This window comes from Musca autumnalis, unplaced genomic scaffold (genome assembly GCF_047663935.1).
Source record: "Musca autumnalis isolate F117 unplaced genomic scaffold, ASM4766393v1 scaffold_4, whole genome shotgun sequence".
In the NCBI taxonomy this organism is placed as follows: domain Eukaryota; kingdom Metazoa; phylum Arthropoda; class Insecta; order Diptera; family Muscidae; genus Musca; species Musca autumnalis.
Window position 1 is genome coordinate 156,288,284 of NW_027411977.1, and position 24,639 is coordinate 156,312,922.

The window sequence follows — 24,639 nt, forward strand, 5'->3', positions numbered from 1 at the left end:
TTGGTATCTTCCATCCCTAATGTAAATATCATCATGGTATAAGTAATATATGTTTCCTCGCATATTTTTATAAAATGAAGAATGTGTGAATGTGTGTGCGAAATGTGTAGGAATGAAAATGTAAACAAATAAACATTTTGCCTGTTCCAGAACTACAAGAATCTACTAATTTTTACTATTTTTTCCGATAACACAAAGGAAAAAATGTTATCGTAGTAAAAAATAGTAGGTTCTTGCAGGTTCTGGAACAGAGCAATTTTTGTGTTAAATGCTGTAAGAAGTGACATGTGGGATAAAATTTTAATAGAGATTTTAATTAATAAATATCAATAACACGAAAACCAATACAAAGTTCGGCATTCAATGCATCATCTTACCTAAGAATTATTACGTTACTTTTTACATGGCATGCGATATGAGGCAACAACTGTAGCAACCCATACATTTTACCCAATTTTATGGGATTCACAAGAATTACTTTTTTTAAATATTCATGTACAATACACACAAACCTTTTTGGTACATTTAAGTAAAACCGTACTTCTTTTTGTTTAAAAAGTACGCTTGTATAAAATGACTTCAAAAACGCAACACTAGATGTGGAAATTACGAATGAGAGTCAAAACGGAAATCACGTTTTTGAGCAGTCAAACCCTATCGTCTGAAAACGCTCTATGTTTGAATATTTACACTGCTAAAGCTAGCGAAAACGAAATCAATGCAAATCAATGTAGATTTGGGGAATATTTTAGGGAATATTTTAACACTTTCTGCAACAACAAAGCAATAAGTAAAAGAAATTTACAACGAAAAATTAGGAGAAAAAGAAGAAAATGTAAGCGAAATATTTGGAACAAAATATTTATTATTTTTGTTTTGATTTTGTTATTCCCGTATACACGTCTGTCCACGATTTGGACTTTGACCGATCGACAAAAAGAGGGAATCTATGACGTTGTAAAACGAGATGGCCACAAACAAACGAACGAACACTTTATTTTTATTTATTTGAATGCTCACTTTGCACTATACGTACCAATAAAAAGGTGAACTCCAACGGTATTGTGGACTGTATTTTCAATTCGCTGGAAGATCCGGTTCGATTGGACCAAATGTTTAGTCCGCACTATAGGAACTGGGGGGAACAAGTGTTATCGAGGCTCGCCAATGGAGCCAGTACGCCCAATGCGTACGAGTGGCCGTCAATATGAAAGAAATAGAAATAAAATAAAACACAATAGTTTTAGTAAATGGTTTGGCTCAATTGCCGGTGTTTATTATTGGTAAACAATATTACCTTTCGAATAATTATGTACAACGATATGTACATGCAAGAGCTTACAATAAAGCGCGGGTGTTGTTTGCAATTCAAGCGGTCGATCGATCTTTTGTTTATTATATTGTGTTTTTGTGTTGACATCTGCATAGATGCTTCAAGAGGGCGGTTGTCAAGTGAATATTCGTTGAAATCTCTCATACTATTACAGGGATGTAATAAATGGGTATGAGGAGATTTTAACGAATACACCTATGCAATTCATAGGGCCAATTTAAATAATACGATCAATTCTAACTTAAACACATTGAATTCTGATGTTTTTAAAATTGTTTGACATATTATTCAAACAGTACACACACGGATTGTGTATATTGATTTAAAGTTTTAGGAACACTCGAAAAAAAAAATTTAAACTGGCAGAGAGCTTTAGCTAATGCTTGGTTTACATTCGTAGTCGTATCGTAATTTCCAAGGATTTCGCATACAAACATTTCGTGTTTTCAGTGAAATCAACATCGAAATCACAGTACACACGATATGTCCCGGTCCATACGAGTATGAATTTCATTAATAAATTTCATGAAATTAGGCGTTCTTAGTCCCGGTCCACACTATGTTGCGGGGCCCTGCAGAAACCTAAGTCCAGCCCTGTACACAAAAAAAAATTTTGCGTGGAAAGGACTTTAGGCGAGACCTTTTTTGCCTCCATGGCGGTCTCCAAAACCATGCTTTATAAATTGTTCGTAAATGTGGGGGGATAAATTAACATCTGTAGACACCTGGACACTATAAAGGGGGTAAACATAGTGCGAACTATGCTTAGCCATGTCCAAGTGCCCTCTCCGAGACATCTGGACACTAAAAAAGGAGTAACCATAGCGACTATGGCTAGCCATGTCCAAATGCCCGTTGCGGAGGGGCAGAATGTTTTCCTTTGGTTATTATATTCGTTGGGGTGTTCCTAGTTGCTTGTGGAATGCACCCATGGAAGCCAGGTTAACCTTCTTCACCATCGAAGGCTAACCCAGAAAATGTTCGCAACATGTGGACAAATGGAGAAGTCATCAAAATATATTTGGTACAATGGAAAACACATTATTCCCGATATCTTGATGACTCCTGCGTCCTTCCACATGCCGTGAACGAAAATCTGAAAAGAGAAAGAAAAATAATTATTAATAAAATAATAATTAACAAAAAACTGGAACGATACAACTTACCACCGGCCGCGTCTTTTTATTTTATCTGCTTCCTTTTGTGTTTTTCTTTGTTTTGGTTCAAATGTATTCTGGGGGTGGAACTACCAAAACCACTGGGGTTATCATTCCACTGCAATATTTGGGACAGTACTACCGACACAGTGGGGGCCCTCTCTTACTTATGACGTAGGATGTGGTTTACACTCTTAAAAATAATTGATGAGTCAGAGGTACCCGTGAGAGATTATAGAAAGGGACAAATTATAGATCAATTTTAAAAAAGGGATAGCCTGAAGTGATCTCGCCAAAATGTCGATTGCTGGAATGCTGCCATTGCTCTTATCGTAGGTTATAAAAGAGAGTGTTTTGGGGGAAAAACTTAGTTTAGTAAATGGTGCTGAGTGAGGAAACCTCAATAGTTTTCGCAGTGAAAAGTTTAAATGTATAATTAAAACAGTGAAGACGATTTTTAGTTGAAGAAAGACTGATTGAAATCTGTGAAGTAATAGTTAATTATCAAACTAAACAAAGAGGTATTATTAAAAGTGATTTTTGAATAAAACAAATACAGTATATAATCTCTTCGTATTTAATTTGATTAGGCAACAAGTGGAATCAATAGATTGTGGTGTAAGGGTGAATAGACGACACGAAAAATTCGATAGAATCCAGCGGGTATTTTAAAGGTAATTTTTTTAAGAGAAAACCCAGATTTAAAGAAATAAAAAAAGCATAAATTAACTAATGCATTTTTGGGTAGGCTGGCCGAATCCGCTGGCGTGTTGATGACAACCTGGAGGAAAAAAAACACAACTACATAATCCAGGACAGAACCCTTAAACAAAGGTAGGACAGTGTTACCTATTAGACTAGATTATCTGGCTGCCCTAATGCCATCTAGGGAGCAATCGCCACAACATCACTAATAGATTCCACAAATCCAAAGTTCAGCACAATTGAAATTTTTTTCCTGGACATATAGATGTTCAGAATTGGGACGAGAAGCTCAGCCAAAAGCTTTTTGTTATTTGTGTCCCAAAAACCAACTATTGGATATTCCACGAAACATCTTCATCAGCCGGTAATGATCAATAATCCTAAGAAAAACCTGAAACGAGAAGAAATTAACAAAATCGTATAATTGTATCACATTTACCATCAACAAAGGATTGAAATAGTGGCTGATGACTATTAGACTGCAAAAATTGATACCTACATACTCACCTTGTATTATATTAGTATTTTTATTCATTTTACTTACCTGTTTTATTTATATTACCATTATTTGACTTTATTCGTATTTACATTTATTTGATATTTTATGTTTGTTTTTGGTGTCCGTCAAGATTCTGTGAGTTTTCAACTTTCAAAAATAGAGGCAGTTGCTAAGATTTGAATTTTTGTTAGCCCCTTGATTCACTCAGAAAAAGAGCTCTTTTAGAGGATATTAGGGTGGTTCGTTAAAAAAATGCAAAAAAAATATAATCTTATTGTAGGAAAGCATATTATTTGCGCTCTCTTTTTGAATTTTGTATTCAGTTAATTTTGTGATTCGTTAAATCACATTTTGTTTAACTTTTTAGTTTGACACAAAAAGAAACATTTGTTTTTGAATTTTTGGTCACGAGACCTTTCGCTGATTTGGCTATTAGCCGTTACATTTGAAAATCACTCATTGTGTATGAGAATTAAAAAACATAATTTTTGATATTTTTTTATTTGATTTTCTTTATTATTATTTTCCCTTCATTTAAATAGTTTAAATTTAATTATATTTTGATATCAATTTTTTTATGTGAATGTATTGGTGTTAGTAATTAATGTGTTAGTGTTAGTAAAATTAAGAATAAATACGATTTGAATTTATAACGATATACTTGAAATGATGATGTGCTAGATTTTTTTTATGATGGAGGATTGAAGACGAGGTAAGTGGTGTGATGTGGGCGGGTTGAGGGGTCACATAGGCCAAGAGGAGGAAGTTGTGACCAAGGTTGGGTGGGCAAATTAGAAGCCATCAGGTGCAGGATTCCAGGTGATGATGATGGATTTTGTTGTAGTTTTTTTGTTAAGTGTTTGAAGTCACTTTGTTTATTTCTTGTTGCGTGCCTAAGGTTGGGAACAGGGTTGGGACTTACACCCTAGAGAAAAAGACTATGTTAGCCGGTGTCCAGGTGACAAATCCCCCAAGCCGAAAGTAGGTACCCGTAACAATATGGCGCCCAATTTCTAAATGTTTTTGATTCGTTAGTGTAGGTCATCGAAACACTAAAAAAATAGCCCATTAGTTTTCATACAATAGACCAACTTTTCCAACCGAAGATGAGTCTTACCAGGTATATTATTTCTTATCCATTCTGGACGAGAGCCAGAATGTTGTGGGAGGTGATACACTTTGGAACACCACATCTAAGGGACGGGAATGACTTATGCAAACCCGAAATGAGGATTATCCTACCGGGAATTAAGTAGCCTATAGGTAGTATTAACCCACGTTTTTGGGATTGAACAAAAAAATGTTAGTGTCAGCTTGAAATTTGTTTGTGAGCCAATTTAACCGGAAGATAGCCGCTCTAGATCTGTTCTAGGGACGTAGTATCTGACAAGGTTGAATTGAATGATATGGTCGTAAAGAACTTGTATCAAGTCATGTTACAAATTGTGTTTTAGTAGTTTCCAAATTTAGTTTTTTTTTGTGTTTTGTCCATCATCATCGTAGGAAACCATTTGTGAAGGCTAAATAATACCGTACACATCACACCTCGTCGATAAAATCCTCCTGAAAATATATTAGAAAAATATTATAAAATACTTAAATACTTAAATTTAACGATAGACGAAATTGAAATCCTTGACTTTCATACAGAAAAAATAATAGTTTATATTTGCAAACTGCAGGTGTTGAAAGGGTATGAGTGCAGGAACTCGTTCAAGGACCAAAGAGAGGAAACGGGATAGACCTACAGAATTTGATAAAAATAGATCGATTATAATAGAAAATAAAAAGAAAAAGGATTATACGGACCTTGAAATGGCGGAGAATAACCCCACCGAGGATGGACAGATTAGGGATTTATCCCGAACTATAAATGTGAACTCGCCAATCACGAACTCCTTAGGACCCGTTTTCCTTCAGGGCAGAATCGGACAGCAAATGAATGAAATGCCAGGTGGCGCACCGGGAGACCAGGTTGTAGGGAATAATCTCCTTCAGAACCAAATTGTTAACCTGAAAGAAGAAATGGATGAAATAAAAAAATCGTTAATCGAATTGACTAGGGTAATGAAAGAGAATAATCAGGCGGTAGAAAACGTTAAGAAAACTGTAGAAGGAAATAGTTCTGGATCGAATCGCCACTCAGCATCACAACCGACTAGTGGTAATAGTGCGTCGACATTGCCAAATGTTCCTCAGGCGCTTCCACCAGGTAACCCAGTTGGAACTGAATCGTGTAACAGAAACACGAATTCAGAACTCCCATCTATGGCCAACGCTATAATTCCTCATATACCTCCTAGGGAAACTCCACCGGAGCCAGAACCAACAAGTAGACCCCCCATTCCGCAACATGGAACACATGAGAGGTACTCAGCACCATTTGACCCCAGAACTAGTGTTCGAATTAACAAGTTAGGGTTACGTTTTGATGGTAGTTCGACAGGGCTGGGAGTAGAGGAATTTGTCTATCGATTAGAATATTTTAAAAGACAGTATGGTATTCCTTGGTCGGAGATTATTAGGGATTTCCCTCTATTGTTATCTGGACGTGCTGAGTCCTGGTACTGGCTGTTCCAGAAGACCAATAGGGAACATAATTGGGAATGCCTAAAATCAAGTTTGTTGAGTCAATATCAGAGTTCGAAAACGAATGTTGAGATATTGACGGAACTCGCTCAACGTAAGCAGCAGCCAAATGAGACCATCGATAACTATTTTCATGTTATGGGTCAGATTAGGGCAAAACTCTTCCAGCCAATATACGAACCTGATATGGTAAAAATCATGAAAAAGAATATAAGAGAAAGTATAAGCCGAATAGTGTACCCAATCCAAGTGTCCACCGTGGAACAGTTGAGGATTGAGTGCAACGAGGCCGAGAAAACTTTCCTTAGACGTGAAAATAGGGTTTTTGCTCCACAAACTCGCCCCACAAGACAAGTTAATGAGGTCAATTTTGATTTTAACGATTATTCGTATGAAGGTGACCAAAATAGTTGCAATGTAGAAGATGTTGAGGCGTTTCAGATGCAAAGGAAACAAAGTCCCAATATTACATGTTGGAACTGTTTGAAGTCTGGCCATGTATTTCGTGACTGCGATGCGGCAGAACGAGCTCTGTTTTGCTATAAATGCGGCAATCCAGGCACCAAGACTCCCAAATGCAATGTTTGCCAGTCGGGAAACCGCAACAGGGGCGTGGAGAACAAAGGGGGACCACGTCCAGCGGAAAACCCCTGAAAATAACAAAAATATTAGAAAACTTGTCAAATCAAAATAAAACTATAAAATCAAAAACCCTTTCTAAAGTCAATACTGACCATTTTGAACCTCAATTGAGACATTATTTGCCATTGGATATTAGAAAGCAAAATTATGAAAAGGCCCGTGAAAGAATAATGGGAAATGAAAATAAACAGTTTAAGGATTCCAAGATCCACAGGACACGGGAAAAGTTTAAAGAGAAGAAGAAAGAACTGAAATCAATTGTTGAATCATTGTCGAAAGTCGATCGTAAGGACGACAAAAGAGTGTATGCAGAGGTGGAAATTCAGGGGGTCAAGATAATTGGCTTACTTGACACGGGGGCCTCTGTCAGTGTATTAGGAAAAGGTTGTCGAGAATTCATTGAATTGATTCAAGCTGAGACAAAACCAATGTTCTCCACTGTCCAAACTGCCGCTGGTCATCAGCATAGGATCTTGGGAAGAGTCAAATTGAATATGAAATATAATGACATAGAACAGGAGCTAAATTTTTACCTCTGTCCAGACTTGGAACAGGAGCTATATTTAGGGATTGATTTTTGGCGAACTTATAACTTAGCACCAAATATTATAGGCATAGATGAACTAAACATTGAACAAATACAAAAGGACTTAGTAGATGATGACACATATAAATTAAACCCACACGAATTGTCAAAGGAACAACAGCAGAAATTAGATGAGGTTATACGCAACTTCGACACGTTTGAAGAAAAGGGCCTTGGCAAAACAAAGCTGGAAAAACATACAATCAAATTGATTGAAGGGGCTGAGCCTGTTAAGGATCGCCATTATCCTATGTCTCCAGCTGTCCAAGCCATAGTTTATGAAGAGGTGGATAAAATGCTCCGTCTAAACGTTATAGAAGAATCTGAAAGCCCGTGGAGTAATAGAACCACCGTGGTTAGGAAGCCGGGCAAAAATAGGTTTTGTTTGGACGCGAGAAAATTAAATAAATTAACTGTCAAAGATGCTTACCCTCTTCAAAACATCGACGGTATCCTTAGTAGAATTGACGAGACATTTTTCATTAGCAGCGTCGATTTGAAGTTTGCCTTTTGGCAAATAGAACTCGACGAAGATAGCAAAGCCTGCACTGCGTTTACAGTTCCTGGACGGCCATTATACCAGTTCAGGGTAATGCCGTTCGGGCTCTGTAACGCAGCGCAGCGCTTATGCAGATTAATGGATAAAGTTATTCCTCAGAGATTGAAAGAAAATGTTTTTATTTACCTCGATGATCTGCTAGTGATATCGAGCGATTTTGAAGAGCATTTGAGACTTCTGAACGAAGTAGCATTATGTCTCAAACAAGCAAATTTGACAATCGGTATGAAGAAGTCCCAATTCTGTTTCAAAGAATTGAAATATCTAGGTTTTATCATTGGGCAAGGACAGTTGAAAACAGATCCTGATAAAATCAAAGCAATTAGAAATATTAAGATACCACGTAATCCTCGAGAGGTTAGAAGTTTCCTTGGAACCGCGGGCTGGTACCGCCGGTTCATCAAGGACTTCGCGACATTATCTGCTCCTTTAACGGACACCCTCAAAAAAAGCAAGAAGTTTGAAATCGGTGAAGCAGCTATTAATTCATTTGAGAGTCTGAAAAAGGCCCTTACATCTGCTCCCGTACTCCGCCACCCAGATTTTTCAAGGCATTTTTACATTCAATGCGATGCATCCGAGCATGGCATAGGGGCCGTTCTATACCAACTCAATGACGTTCAGGAAGAACACCCTATAGCGTTTTACTCGCAAAAGCTGAACTCGTGTCAACGCAATTATAGCGTGACCGAGAAGGAATGCTTGGCTGCAGTCATGGCGATTAAGAGGTTTAGGCCATACGTGGAAATGATGCCGTTTACGGTAATCACCGACCACGCATCATTGAAATGGTTGATGTCCTTGAAAGATCTGAGTGGTCGGTTAGCCCGCTGGTCTCTGCAATTGCAATCATATAACTTTGATATAAAGCATAGAAAGGGTTCTGAGAATGTGGTAGCAGATATGCTGTCCAGAGCTCCTACAGAGGAGCGCATCGAGGAATTGAATATGAATGAGTATTTAGATTTTGAAACAGTAGAGTTCGAAAGCGAAGAGTATTTAGATTTGATTAAGAATATACAAGAGAACTCTGAAAGATTACCTGATCTCAAGGTCGAAAATGGTCTCATTTATAAAAAATATCTACCTAATCAGGAATTAGATGAAGATTTAAGTTGGAAGTTGTGGATTCCAAGTGGTATCACCCACGAGATCATAGACCGAAGTCATAAATCCCCAACATCTTGCCACGGAGGAATAACTAAAACCCTTGAAAAAGTTAGAAGATTCTTTTACTGGCCGAATATGACCACTCAAATCAGACAATATGTAAGAAACTGCCAAATATGCAAAGAGGTTAAGTCAAGCAACCAGAATTTAATGCCCCAAATAGGAAAAGAGGTGATAACTGATCGCCCTTTTCAAAAATTATATATCGACTTCCTAGGGAAATACCCTAGGTCGAAGAAAGGAAATGCGTATGTGTTTATAGTTGTTGATCATTTTACCAAATTTACATTTTTAAAGGCAATGAGAGAGGCCACTACTATGAATGTAATAAAATTTATGGTAGATGAGATTTTTCACAAGTTTGGTGTCCCCGAAATCGTCCATAGCGACAATGGGGCCCAATTTACATCGAAAGCTTTTGATGAAATGATCAGCAACTATAAAATCACACATTTAAAGACGGCATTCTATTCCCCGCAGTCCAACGCGTCGGAGCGGGTAAATCAGTCAGTTATCACCGCGATAAGGACATATCTGGAGGAAGACCAACGCGATTGGGATATGTATCTTTCTGAGATTGAGTGCGCCTTACGTAACTCAGTCCACTCTGCAACCGGGGTTACGCCATTTTTCGCTTTGTTCGGATTCCATATGTTTTCCAGTGGCCAAGATTACCATCTGGCCCGGAAACTTATGTCGATGACGGATCACGAGCTGAAAAATGTGCAGAGGCCTGGGTGACGTAGGGGATGGAATATACCAAGGAACGGTCCTGACCGGTTTTAACATGGCAAAGCCCAGGATTTATCTTGGTCCCTCTTTCATCCCAAGTGGACACTGACCTCCCCGTGGTGTCACCTGGGGAACTGCCTTTAACACCCGTTAAAGGTAGTGAGCTAACATGTGCCGCGCGTTCACCCATAAGAACGTTAAAAACTTGGGTTTGGGCGTCGGGTTAGTAACCCTCCCCTAGAAAAAACAGCCTACTATGAAAAAACGAAAGAAAAGAAAAACAAACCCCTCTAAAGTTGACGAACCCCGCAAACGTTTTAAGGACCATGATCTGCGAATCTGCACCTGGAATGTTCGCACTCTTTATAGAGAAGGTGCAGTCTTCGCATTGGCAGACGTACTTGAAAAGTACAAGACCGATATTACTGCCATACAGGAAATACGATGGATTGGGAAAGGCGTCACAACAACACCTAAAGGTGACGCACTGTATTATAGCTGCCATGACGTAAAGCATGAGTTTGGTTGTGGATTCGTAGTTAGTCGGAGACTAAAACATCTTGTATCCAGCTTCACTCCAGTGAATGAAAGACTTGCTGCAATTCGAATAAAAGCTAAATTCTTCAACATCAGCTTTATTTGCGCTCATGCTCCCACTGAAGAAAAGGACGAACAGACCAAAGATATATTTTACGAGTGCTTAGAAGAAACATATGACCGTTGCCCTGCCCATAACATTAAAATCATTCTAGGCGATTTTAATGCCAAAATTGGAAAGGAGAATATCTTTGGCCCAACAGTCGGGAAATTCAGTCTCCACAGTGAAACATCTGACAATGGTATGAGACTGATAGACTTTGCAGCTGCAAAAAACATGGTAGTTAGCAGTACCAGATTTAATCATCTCGATATTCATAAGGGCACCTGGCTGTCTCCAGATCAGAAAACAAGAAACCAAATTGATCATGTTGTGATAGATGGAAGACATTCATCGAGCGTGTTGGATGTACGATCGTTCCGAGGCGCAAACATTGATTCGGACCACTACCTTGTTGCAGCAAAGGTACGCACCCGCTTAAACGTAGCAAACAAAGTACGAGCAGACACAACACGAAAGTTAGACATCGGTAAGCTGCAATCACAACAGATAGCCACAGCATATTCCACTCAACTAGCCCAATTGCTTAATCAAAGCCCTCCTCATCCCGATAACATATCAGCGCAATGGCAAAGCATTGCCCACTCCATGCAAACAGCCGCAAAATCCATACTTGGATACCAGAGACCTCCACCAAGGAATCCATGGTATGATGAGGAGTGTCGTGCTGCCACCGAAGAGAAAAATGCGGCATATAAGGCTACTTTACAATCCGTAGCAACGCGTAGCGCACGAGAGAAATACAGGGAGAAAAGGAGAGAGGAGAAACGTCTTTTCCGCAGGAAAAAGAGAGAGATGGAAAAGCGGGAGTGTGAAAAAATCGAGATGTACAGGAGCCAGAATGAAGTCCGAAAATTCTACCAAAGAGTCAAGCATCAAACTGATGGCTTTGGTACAGGCACATCCTCCTGTAGAGACCAGCAAGGTAATTTGGTAACTGATACAGATAGTATACTCAGGATATGGAAAGAACATTTTTCAAATCTGTTGGTATCCAATAGCAGCGAAGAAGACGAAGATACCACAGTCCCAATCCCAGAAGATGGTATTGAATGTATACTACCCAGCCAAGATGAGGTAAAGACAGCAATAAATCGGCTGAAGAATAATAAGGCAGCAGGGGCAGATGGCTTACCAGCCGAGCTGTTCAAAACCGGAGGCGACACGCTGATAAGGTGTATTCATCAGCTAGTTAGCACCATCTGGCAGGAAGAACGAGTACCCGACGATTGGAACCTGAGTATCCTGTGCCCCGTCCACAAGAAGGGAGATAAGACTGTATGCTCTAACTATAGGGGCATAAGTCTACTCCCTATTGCCTACAAGATCGTGTCAGGGATATTGTGCGAACGACTAAAGCCAATGGTCAACGAGATTATTGGACCATACCAATGCGGCTTTAGACCTGGCAAGTCCACCATTGACCAGATATTTACCCTGCGGCAAATCCTGGAGAAGACCCAAGAGATGCAGATCGACACCTACCACCTTTTTGTCGATTATAAAGCAGCCTTCGACAGTCCGCTGCGCTCAAAGGTATTCCAAGCCATGTCTGAATTTGGTATTCCCGCAAAGCTCATCCGGCTTTGTAAAATGACTTTAACTGACACGAGGTCCTCAGTTAAAATAGGAAAGAACCTCTCCGAAGAGTTTGGTACCAAAAGAGGTTTCAGACAAGGAGACAGCCTTTCGTGTGACCTCTTCAACATACTACTAGAAAAGGTTATACGAGAGGCAAACGTCAAAAGAAGTGGCACAATCTACACCAATAGTCACATGTTACTTGCTTATGCTGATGATATAGACATCATGGGTCGATCAGTAAAAGAAGTAACTGATACCTTTATAAAGGTCGAAGGAGAATCTGCTAAAGTGGGTCTGGCGGTAAACGGTGAGAAGACCAAGTTGATGGTGTCGACGCGCAATGCGTCCATTGAGCTCGGACCGACTGTGGAAGTTGGTTCCTATAATATTGAGGTAGTAAAAGACTTCGTCTACCTCGGCACCTCCGTCAACACAACAAACGACATCAGTTGTGAAATAAAAAGAAGAATTGTATTGGCCAACAGATGCTACTTTGGATTAAGTAAGCAGTTTAAAAACAAAGCCACATCTCGTCAAACAAAAATAACGCTCTACAAAACACTGATACTACCCGTGCTGATGTATGGCTCCGAAGCCTGGGTACTTGCGCAAGCAGACATGGCAGTGCTTGGTGTGTTTGAGAGAAAAATTCTTCGAAAGATCTACGGACCAATCTGCGTTGACGGTGAATATCGACGTCGCATGAACCACGAGCTGTATCTGCTATACAACGACATCAATATTGTTAAACGTATCGAGATGCAGCGATTGCGTTGGCTAGGCCATATCATAAGAATGAGCGATGATGAACCCGCTAAAAAGGCGTATGAATACATGCCACATGGCGGTGCACGCAGAATTGGCAGGCCAAGGAATAGATGGCGCAAACAAGTGGATGTTGAGATGAAAAGGCGCGGTATTCCAGAGAGCAAAGCAACAAATAGAGAGGAATGGAGATCTCTTCTTAGTTCGGCCTATAGAACAAATGTTCTGTAATGGGCCAGCTAAGTAAGTAAGTAAGTAGGCCTGACAGACTAGAGTTACTGAGAAGCAAAATAAAGGAAAATCTGCATAAGGCATACTCAAGGAGTGCCGAAAGGTATAACAGGAGGGCCAGAGTTGTAAAATTCAGGCCAGAGCAAGAGGTTTATCGCCGAAACATAGTCCAATCTGACTTTTCTAAAAATGTGAACTCGAAATTTTGCAAAAAGTTCGTAAAATGTCGGATTGTTAAGCCCGTCGGAGAGAACATGTACGAACTAGAAAACTTAAAAGGAACACCTATTGGAATCTATCACGTGAAAGACATTAAGTCATAATATGTGCAATATAGAGATTAAACTGTGATATTATTAGGATTAAGCATTTATGTATGTGATGTCCTAATAGTATTAAGTTAAACTTTATAGTGCAATAAAACGACTTTTTCAATCTGTGATATCTTATTTACCTGCCAGTTTCATGTTCGTAATGTCCCATTTATACACTCCGTTGATTATACACTATCGTAATTATACACATGTCTGTCCGTTCTGTCCCAATTTTACACCACCGTAATTATACAACTATTTTATTCTACACCTGCCTTTTTTTCTTTAGATTATACCCCGTTTTTTATAGACATACCAATAGTTATACATTTTTTTTACACCACCATAGTTTCAACTCACCCCTTGGAAGTCCACCCGTTAAGAAACCCCTCCCGTAGATATAGTTCCGAGGATGAAAACCAATTGCAATAAGTCAATGTCACCAAACCTCCTGAAATGAAACAAAATCGCACAAAGTAACATGACATATGATTACGATATCATGTGAATACTTCCCTAAGCGTATTGCCCGGCTGTATCTCAGGGTGTGGGAGTTCCCCACGTTGGACCCGACATATACCAACCGCAAGGAACATCTAGGCCCACGCACACCATCACTGTCGTCATATTTAGTCAGTGCTGGAGTTTTGTTGCGGGGCCCTGCAGAAACCTAAGTCCAGCCCTGTACACAAAAAAAAATTTTGCGTGGAAAGGACTTTAGGCGAGACCTTTTTTGCCTCCATGGCGGTCTCCAAAACCATGCTTTATAAATTGTTCGTAAATGTGGGGGGATAAATTAACATCTGTAGACACCTGGACACTATAAAGGGGGTAAACATAGTGCGAACTATGCTTAGCCATGTCCAAGTGCCCTCTCCGAGACATCTGGACACTAAAAAAGGAGTAACCATAGCGACTATGGCTAGCCATGTCCAAATGCCCGTTGCGGAGGGGCAGAATGTTTTCCTTTGGTTATTATATTCGTTGGGGTGTTCCTAGTTGCTTGTGGAATGCACCCATGGAAGCCAGGTTAACCTTCTTCACCATCGAAGGCTAACCCAGAAAATGTTCGCAACATGTGGACAAATGGAGAAGTCATCAAAATATATTTGGTACAATGGAAAACACATTATTCCCGATATCTTGATGACTCCTGCGTCCTTCCACATGCCGTGAACGAAAATCTGAAAAGAGAAAGAAAAATAATTATTAATAAAATAATAATTAACAAAAAACTGGAACGATACAACTTACCACCGGCCGCGTCTTTTTATTTTATCTGCTTCCTTTTGTGTTTTTCTTTGTTTTGGTTCAAATGTATTCTGGGGGTGGAACTACCAAAACCACTGGGGTTATCATTCCACTGCAATATTTGGGACAGTACTACCGACACAGTGGGGGCCCTCTCTTACTTATGACGTAGGATGTGGTTTACACTCTTAAAAATAATTGATGAGTCAGAGGTACCCGTGAGAGATTATAGAAAGGGACAAATTATAGATCAATTTTAAAAAAGGGATAGCCTGAAGTGATCTCGCCAAAATGTCGATTGCTGGAATGCTGCCATTGCTCTTATCGTAGGTTATAAAAGAGAGTGTTTTGGGGGAAAAACTTAGTTTAGTAAATGGTGCTGAGTGAGGAAACCTCAATAGTTTTCGCAGTGAAAAGTTTAAATGTATAATTAAAACAGTGAAGACGATTTTTAGTTGAAGAAAGACTGATTGAAATCTGTGAAGTAATAGTTAATTATCAAACTAAACAAAGAGGTATTATTAAAAGTGATTTTTGAATAAAACAAATACAGTATATAATCTCTTCGTATTTAATTTGATTAGGCAACAAGTGGAATCAATAGATTGTGGTGTAAGGGTGAATAGACGACACGAAAAATTCGATAGAATCCAGCGGGTATTTTAAAGGTAATTTTTTTAAGAGAAAACCCAGATTTAAAGAAATAAAAAAAGCATAAATTAACTAATGCATTTTTGGGTAGGCTGGCCGAATCCTCTGGCGTGTTGATGACAACCTGGAGGAAAAAAAACACAACTACATAATCCAGGACAGAACCCTTAAACAAAGGTAGGACAGTGTTACCTATTAGACTAGATTATCTGGCTGCCCTAATGCCATCTAGGGAGCAATCGCCACAACATCACTAATAGATTCCACAAATCCAAAGTTCAGCACCATTGAAATTTTTTTCCTGGACATATAGATGTTCAGAATTGGGACGAGAAGCTCAGCCAAAAGCTTTTTGTTATTTGTGTCCCAAAAACCAACTATTGGATATTCCAGGAAACATCTTCATCAGCCGGTAATGATCAATAATCCTAAGAAAAACCTGAAACGAGAAGAAATTAACAAAATCGTATAATTGTATCACATTTACCATCAACAAAGGATTGAAATAGTGGCTGATGACTATTAGACTGCAAAAATTGATACCTACATACTCACCTTGTATTATATTAGTATTTTTATTCATTTTACTTACCTGTTTTATTTATATTACCATTATTTGACTTTATTCGTATTTACATTTATTTGATATTTTATGTTTGTTTTTGGTGTCCGTCAAGATCCTGTGAGTTTTCAACTTTCAAAAATAGAGGCAGTTGCTAAGATTTGAATTTTTGTTAGCCCCTTGATTCACTCAGAAAAAGAGCTCTTTTAGAGGATATTAGGGTGGTTCGTTAAAAAAATGCAAAAAAAATATAATCTTATTGTAGGAAAGCATATTATTTGCGCTCTCTTTTTGAATTTTGTATTCAGTTAATTTTGTGATTCGTTAAATCACATTTTGTTTAACTTTTTAGTTTGACACAAAAAGAAACATTTGTGTTTGAAAGGAAAAGTTGGCAACCCTATGCCTGAGTAGACGTCTGTTCGGTTGCAGCTGATCGCATAATTGTTTTTTATCCTAAATATCAACTGTTGACTTTTGGAAACAATCGAGTGTTTTTGCGCAAAAGCTATTTTGTACCGGCAAATTGAAATTCAAGGAATATCCCAGTAGAATACTCTGGTTTTCAAATATACATTCAGACTGTGTTATGCAATTATTTTTGCTCTTTGCCTTCCTCCGTTTTTCTTTCCTTTAATTGGAAGTGCCTTGCTGTTGTTGCTGTTTTTTCCTGTCATTCTTATTTGTGTTGTGAAACAATATGCCTGCAGCAAAGAAACAAACATTGTGTGGCAAATGTAATGAACCTGTGACTAAAACCCCAGGCTCTATTCAATGCAATATTTGTGGTAAATGGGTGCATGGACCCTGTGCAAACTTAAATGAAAAAGAACTTGCTGCACTTAAGGCAATTAGAGTCAGTGCCTTTATCTGCACCACTTGTGAATCCAACCTTGATAAAAACCGTAATAGCTGTGTTGCAACATCGGATGACTTACAAAATATCAACAAGAAACTTGATTCTTTTACTGCTGTGCATCAGGGGGAGCTGAGCTCAATTAAGAAAGCTATTGAAAGCATGAGTGCGCAAATGACGTCCTGCCTCAATGAAATAAAGAATGATATTGCAAGGTGCAATGAGAAAGTTGCTGCTGTTGAAACGTCGGTTAAAGCGCTGGAGGATGAGAATAAGCTTTTAAAAGCGGAAAATAACGCTTTGCACCGTAGATTGAATCGTGCCGATTTTCTTATTAGTGGACTTCCTGACGGTTTAAATGATTTGGTTGAAATTGTGATTTCTATAGCAGCTTTCTTTAATGTAAAGTTGGAACGTCGTGATGTCGGTTTAGCTTGTTACATTAATAACAAGAAACATATCTTAGTGAAACTTAATTGTGCAGAACTCCGAGATGAAATCATGCGGCAATATTTTAGGAGTCGATCTTTAAAAGTCTCTGATATTCTGCCGGCTGATGGCGGAGATGTTGCGAGAAGGGTGTTCTTGAATGACCACTTTTCCCCTGAGGCTAGTAGCTTAAATGCTGTTTGTAATAAGCTTCGTCGGCAGAATATTATCTCGAAGTATAGAATAATTAATGGAGATAAGGCTAAAGCAAAAATTATTCTGCCTGATGGTAAACAAATTGAACGTGATGTTTCCGGTTGCTCCTTACTATTGACGAGTCATAGTTGATTTATCTATTTCTATATGATTTTTTTTTTCCACAATGTAAAACCTGGATACAACTGTAACTGTTTTTGAATTTCCATTTCGCCTCTATGAGGTTTTTTTTTCTAGTTGGATCCTGGTTCTATTGCTTTATTTGCTGTCGTATACATATACATAGTTGATATTTTATTTATGATCTCATTTTTTTTAGTGTTTGCGATGAGTTGTTAAATCTGAGTGAAATATGTTTATAAAGATCCGTAGTATTTGCATAAATCTTTCGCATTTATATTTCCTTGCTTGGCTCCCTGGCGGCTTTGGTTTTGATGTCTTTTAACGAAAACCTTGGTCCAATAGTGAGTGGTAACTCATATCTAAAACATGTTTTGCATCCATATAATAACAATTTGAAAATTGCTCACCTAAATTGCAGGAGCATTAAACCTACTACTAAATTTGATGAAATTAAATGTATTTTAGAAGATAATACATTTGATATTTTTGCTATTTCTGAGACATGGCTCTCGTCTGATATATTGGATTCTGCTGTTTCTATTCCTGGCTTCAACATATGTCGTAATGACCGTCAGATATCTGCTAGAGGTGGTGGTGTTGCCATATATGTTTCTAAGGGTCTTCAATACAAGTGTATTTTTAAAACCTCAGTTCAACGTTGTGAGTCTCTTTTCATAGAGTTGCAATTTTCTAATGCTAAACTTCTTTTCGGTGTCGTGTATTTGCCTTCGGGTAATATAGATGTTTTTGAGAGCTATCATTGTGACATTTTTGCTGAACATGTCAATATAATAGCTGTTGGAGATTTCAATTGCAATTTATTTAACCCTTCGAGAGCAAACCTGTTTCGGTCACTTTGTACTGGATTAAATCTTAATATTGCTCACAATTCAATCCCTACACACTTTGACTTAGGTAGTCGGTCGACATCTCTGATTGACTTCATGTTAGTCAGTGATTGCGCTCTCTTGAGCTACTCAAATCAGGTTCAGTGTCCTGCGATTTCTGACCATTCTCTTATTTTTGCATCCCTCTCTATTAATTATAATCCTTTACCAGAGTTTGTTGAATTCCGCGATTATAGGAACACTGATTGGGATGGTTTATTTTCATTCCTTGCTTCCTTTGATAACAATTTGATTATAGAGTGTACGGACGTGGATGTTAAATGTTCTTATTTATGTTCTCTTTTCGATGAACTTTTTTCCTTTGTTCCTATTGCTAGGAAACAAATTCGATACTCGGGTGATCCTTGGATGCTGTCAAGAGGAGTCAGGTTTGCGACTTCGATAAGGGATTTGGCTTTCCTTTCTTTCCAAAGGGATCCATCTCGGCAAAACTGGCGGATCTATTGTAAGTACAGGAACAAGTCAAAATCTGTTATACGCAAAGAGAGGAGAATTCATTATGCGAGGCTTTATGGGAGAATGGATTCCACTAGGCTTTGGAAGGTTCTAAGAAGTCATGGTTGTATTGGAAACAACAATGAGGTGATAAATATTGATGTAAATACTATCAACGAGTTCTTTGCTAATGCTTCTGATGGATCTAATGATTTATTTTTTAATGTTGATGATTTCCTGGATGCTGATTCGTCTTTTTCTTTTCGCTGTATTAATGAAGAAGAGCTTTGTGAAGCAATGAATAAGGTTGCCTCTAAATCTGTCGGTATTGACGGCATACCTATATCCTTCATTAAACTTGTATTTCCATATGTCTCAGGTCTTATGCTAAATCTTTTTAATTCTATTTTGACTACATCAGTTTTCCCATCTGCGTGGAAGACGGCTCGCGTGGTGCCGATTCCAAAATCGCGGTCTGTTAGGGAATCTGATGACTTGAGGCCAATTTCTATTTTGCCAGCTGTATCTAAGATTATGGAGCATGTCATTAAAAATCAAATGCTTCAGATTTGCGAAAGTCGGATTAATGAGTGTCAATTTGCTTTTCGCAAGGGACATAATACTACTCATTTATTGCTTCAATTAACTGACTCCATTCGTAAAGCCATAAATGATGATATGGTTAGTGTTCTTGTATCATTAGATTTGTCCAAAGCCTTCAATTCTATTGATTATACCTCACTTATATTAAAATTGAGAGATGAGTTTAACTTCTCTAAATCTGCCTGTAAACTGATTTATTCATACTTGTGTGATAGGAGCCAGTTTGTTGTGCAAAATGGTTGTCAGTCTAGTTTCCTACCCTTGTTCTCTGGTGTCCCACAAGGATCTGTACTTGGTCCCCTTCTATTTATCCTATATGTGAATGACCTTCCTCTTCACATGAATTCTGCTTTTTGCTCTACTTTTATTTTTGCAGATGATATATTCTTGCTCTTTAATAGCAGACGTGATACTATCAATATTCTTGAAAGTAATATAAATTCAAATCTAAATTATTTTGTTCGTTGGGCGACAAGGAATTCATTAAAAGTCAATCCTTCCAAGACCAAGGCGTTATTTTTTTGCAGCAATAACCATTTTTTGCCTAATATTGACATCTTCTTGGATCGCACTAAAATCGACTTTGTACAGCAACATAAGTGTCTGGGTGTAATTATTGATTGTGATCTTTCATTTGGAAGCCATATTGATGCTTTGTCTGGGAGAGTCTGGGGCATGTTGCGTAGAGTTTATGGATCAAATTTATATCTTCCTTACAGAATTAAGTTAATGCTGGCGAATTCTCTTTTGTTATCTCAAGTTTTGTATGGGTTAGAAGTATATTCTGGCACTATTGGTGAAAATATTGACAAAGTGAACCGTATTGTGAATACTATTACACGCTTTTTATTTAATCTTCGGCGAAGAAGTCATGTGTCTGGCCATGTCATTCGTTTTCTAGGGTGCTCATTCGATATGTTTGTCAAGTATCGTTGTGTGTTGCTTTTTTACAATCTTATTAAAACGAATATGCCGTTTGCCCTTAGAAGGATATTTACTTTTTTAAACTTCACCAGAAATCCTCAGATTTTTATTCCTAGGATTTGGAAAGATGTATATTCTAGGTCTTTCTTAGTCAGAGTCGCTCGGTTTTGGAATTATTTACCATTAGAACTACGTATTTTTTCTCACACCAATAACTCTTTTCGGTTGAAAATCCTTAGATACATGCAAAGGCTACGTGAACAACAATCCATATATATTCAAAGTCATGTATAATACGTTACTCTTTGAATAATCAGCACATGTTGAGTTACTACTCTTTGGACTTTTTTTTGTTATTGTTATTCTTCTTTAACTGTTTTTATGGCTGGGGAGCCGAAGAAAGAAATATATATGCATTTAAATAATAATTTATTGTTATATATTAATGTATTTAAGCAAATTGAATTGAATTTATTATTTTATAACTCAGGTATTTTTTGTCTTGAGATACGTTTATTTGGCCATTGAGGCTTTGTATCATATATGAATTTTGAAATAAAAAATAAAATAAAATTTTTGGTCACGAGACCTTTCGCTGATTTGGCTATTAGCCGTTACATTTGAAAATCACTCATTGTGTATGAGAATTAAAAAACATAATTTTTGATATTTTTTTATTTGATTTTCTTTATTATTATTTTCCCTTCATTTAAATAGTTTAAATTTAATTATATTTTGATATCAATTTTTTTATGTGAATGTATTGGTGTTAGTAATTAATGTGTTAGTGTTAGTAAAATTAAGAATAAATATGATTTGAATTTATAACGATATACTTGAAATGATGATGTGCTAGATTTTTTTTATGATGGAGGATTGAAGACGAGGTAAGTGGTGTGATGTGGGCGGGTTGAGGGGTCACATAGGCCAAGAGGAGGAAGTTGTGACCAAGGTTGGGTGGGCAAATTAGAAGCCATCAGGTGCAGGATTCCAGGTGATGATGATGGATTTTGTTGTAGTTTTTTTGTTAAGTGTTTGAAGTCACTTTGTTTATTTCTTGTTGCGTGCCTAAGGTTGGGAACAGGGTTGGGACTTACACCCTAGAGAAAAAGACTATGTTAGCCGGTGTCCAGGTGACAAATCCCCCAAGCCGAAAGTAGGTACCCGTAACAACTAGCGTGAATTTCATTAAAAATGTTCATGAAATTAGGCGTTCTTAAATCGAATTCCCCACTACAACAATTTTATGATTTTACTCTACTATGGAGGTCGATCTAGAGACTCATAATTTCATGCAATTTTTTCAATGAAATCACTATGGTGTGGACCGGGACTTAGCTCGAATTCCCCACTACCGCATTTTTATGATTTTACTCTTCTATGGAACTCGATCTAGAGACGCATAATTTCGTGTCAAAATTTCAGTGAAATTACTGTAGTGTGGCCCGGGACTATACAACCCCGTTTTTGCCTAAAAAGTACCAAAAGTTGCAACACTTTTCACGAATCACAATAAACAAGGTAGATGGTCAATTGCTCCAACAAATACTTTAGTATCAAAATTTGTAAACAATGTGAAAAATATTAAATTACTTTGTTACAATCATGGCAGAACTACCAGGACGCGGTATTACACCAGCTGATCGAATATGAACAGTCAAATCCCTTTATAAAAAAATTATTTTTGTTGTAATTTCCCCAACAACATAAAGAACGTTTTGACATAACATATTCAACATTTTACGATGCCACTACCTGGGTAATTGTGCCATGGTTTAAATGCTATTTTTTCATTGTGTTCTCGTACTTTTTTAATGGTAATGTTAGAAAAAAGAGCGAATTGTCAAAAATTGCTTCTCCATAAAAATTTCTTAAAAATACGGAAAAAATGGCGGAAATTGCCATATGAGATGTCAAATTTTCTACCTGTGAATGTTGTACACATAGTGTGACCACTATTAAAATTTTTCATCTATCAAAATGATGTGGCAACTCATATGTACATTTTTCATTTAGGAAGCGCTCTATTCGGCCATGTTTTTTCGTATGCAGTTGAGAAATGAATTGTTAGAAGAAAACAATTTTACCAAAAAATGAAGGAAATAGGCAAAGAAAAGTTGAGAAATGAATTGTTAGAAGAAAACAATTTTACCAAAAAATGAAGGAAATAGGCAAAGAAAACGAAAATGTGATTCCGATTAAAGTTTTTAACAATATAATACCCCGGTTACACTTAACCGGATTATCCCAGTGGGTTTGGTTTTCAAATGTCAATTCCATAGCGCAAACGTCAATTAAATCCTCATGAAGTGGGTTAACCCGGCAAAAAACTCTAGTGTAACCAAGGCATAAATTGTGTTATTTGCGTGATTTATATTTTGTGGTCATATCGACGCCTCCAAACAATAGTATGCTAAGTCGACTTAGCATGTTTTCAAGTTCTTTACATTTTTATATTTAACGTCCTTTAACTTAAATTCTGTAAAATTTTGGTAATGATCAGTCAATCCGAACAGAAGTTATAAACAAATATTGACTAAAGGGCTGTTTACACCATCTATCAATGTCATATGAGCTTTCATTTCTTTCACCCATTCGACATTCTCTATGTTTGTCAAAATTGACGTCATCCATACAACTTTAAATTTGCGCGTTCATACCTACAAGTGTTATTTTCGTATGACATAACCTATAAATATAAAAACAGCTGTTTTTGTCATTGTTTATATTTATTGTTGAGTTGCAAATTTGCGCAAATTTTAATTTTGGTTGAAGGAAAATGAATATCTAACATGTTTGTTGTGGTAGAATAGGTTTTTGGGGTTATAGAGGCGTTCATGTTTTTGCCACAAAGCAATCATATCCAAGACTGCTTCTTTCGACCAATCGATCTGAAAATAACATTATAAACACCATTTATTTACTTTTCTAAATATTTAAATATACATAACTTTCCATTTTTCTTTTTTAAAAGATTTTGTTTTTCAGTTTGTTTTTGACAATGCCAGGAAACAGCTGATAAATTTATGTTTACATACGAGAATGCCGTATCAAATAGAGCGCTCCCTAAATGAAAAATTTACATATGAATTGCCAAATCATTTTGATACATGAAAATTTTCATGGTGGTCACACTATGTGTACAACATTCGCAGGTAGAAAATTTGACATCTCATACGACATTGATAGATGGTGTAAACAGCCCTTTAGCAAAGTACTGAAGTTCAAAAAAATTTCCACATTTTGAGAGCTTCTCCTGCAAAACTCACTTTTTAGACTTAGCATACTATTATTTGGAGGTGTCGATATGGAATTGTATGCTAGTATGAACGGAAAAACTAAAAGTGGTATGGACTTTGACAAACATAAAGGATGTCGAATGGATAGAAGAAGTTACAGCTCATATGACATTGATAGATAGTGTAAACACCCCTTTAGATGATAATGAACATGCTGCTATTTTCTACTAGGCCAAAATTGTATGGCTAATAAACAGGAGAATAGGGTGTTATTCGGCGCTATTTTAGTTTAAATAGAAGTGCAAGTCTTCCTAGATTTCCATGGTAGAACAAGAAAAGGTAGCAGCAATACCCAGCTGACTGAACTGGGCTGTAATGCTAGTGTCAAATTCTATACGACATTTTATATATTTATTTCTATGTTCAATGTATATTAGGGATATATATTTTTGATGAACAAATTTATTCATCAGAAAAAAAAACTATTTCCCATAAAGACTCCTTCATATCATTGACATGTAACCTCCTCCAGGTCCGAACGACATGCCGCACACTAAAACACCGCTTATAGAGGCGGTACAATATTTGTTAATATGTGTGGTATTTTGTTAAACTTGAAAAGAATAAAGCCCTAATAAACATGTGCTTGTTTATTTTCAAAAGCAAATGATTGAAACAGCTTCTTTTTTTTCAATGAATTACCAGCGACCCCAAACACTTTTGCAAGAATTCTACTTTCTGCGAGAAATTATGCATTTAGTGGAATGATATGGAAACATTCAAATTGAAAATCTAACGAGTTTTTATTCATGTTTTTCAAAATTTTCAATCAAACGTGAATGTACCTATTAGGTCTAAATAGCTCAACTCGAAAGAGAATTAATTCAAATATCACTCTAAAAATGACCTTCGCCTTAA

At 37.3% G+C, this 24,639-nt stretch overlaps 1 protein-coding gene across 1 annotated transcript; it reads left to right on the forward strand.

Annotated features, from left to right (window-relative positions):
• The first annotated feature begins 2,873 nt into the window (after positions 1-2,873).
• LOC141401794 (uncharacterized) lies at positions 2,874-21,324 on the forward strand. The gene is made up of 4 exons (XM_073982293.1): positions 2,874-3,011; positions 3,081-3,164; positions 3,239-3,324; positions 16,341-21,324. Exon 4 carries the CDS (start codon positions 16,689-16,691, stop codon positions 17,619-17,621), a length of 933 nt encoding a protein of 310 aa, XP_073838394.1. The 5' UTR covers positions 2,874-3,011; positions 3,081-3,164; positions 3,239-3,324; positions 16,341-16,688; the 3' UTR covers positions 17,622-21,324.
• The last annotated feature ends 3,315 nt before the right edge of the window (positions 21,325-24,639 follow it).

Coding starts and splice junctions, on each gene's coding strand:
- LOC141401794 (XM_073982293.1), top strand. CDS start 16,689: ATGCCTGCAGCAAAGAAACAAACATTGTGTGGCAAATGTAATGAACCT.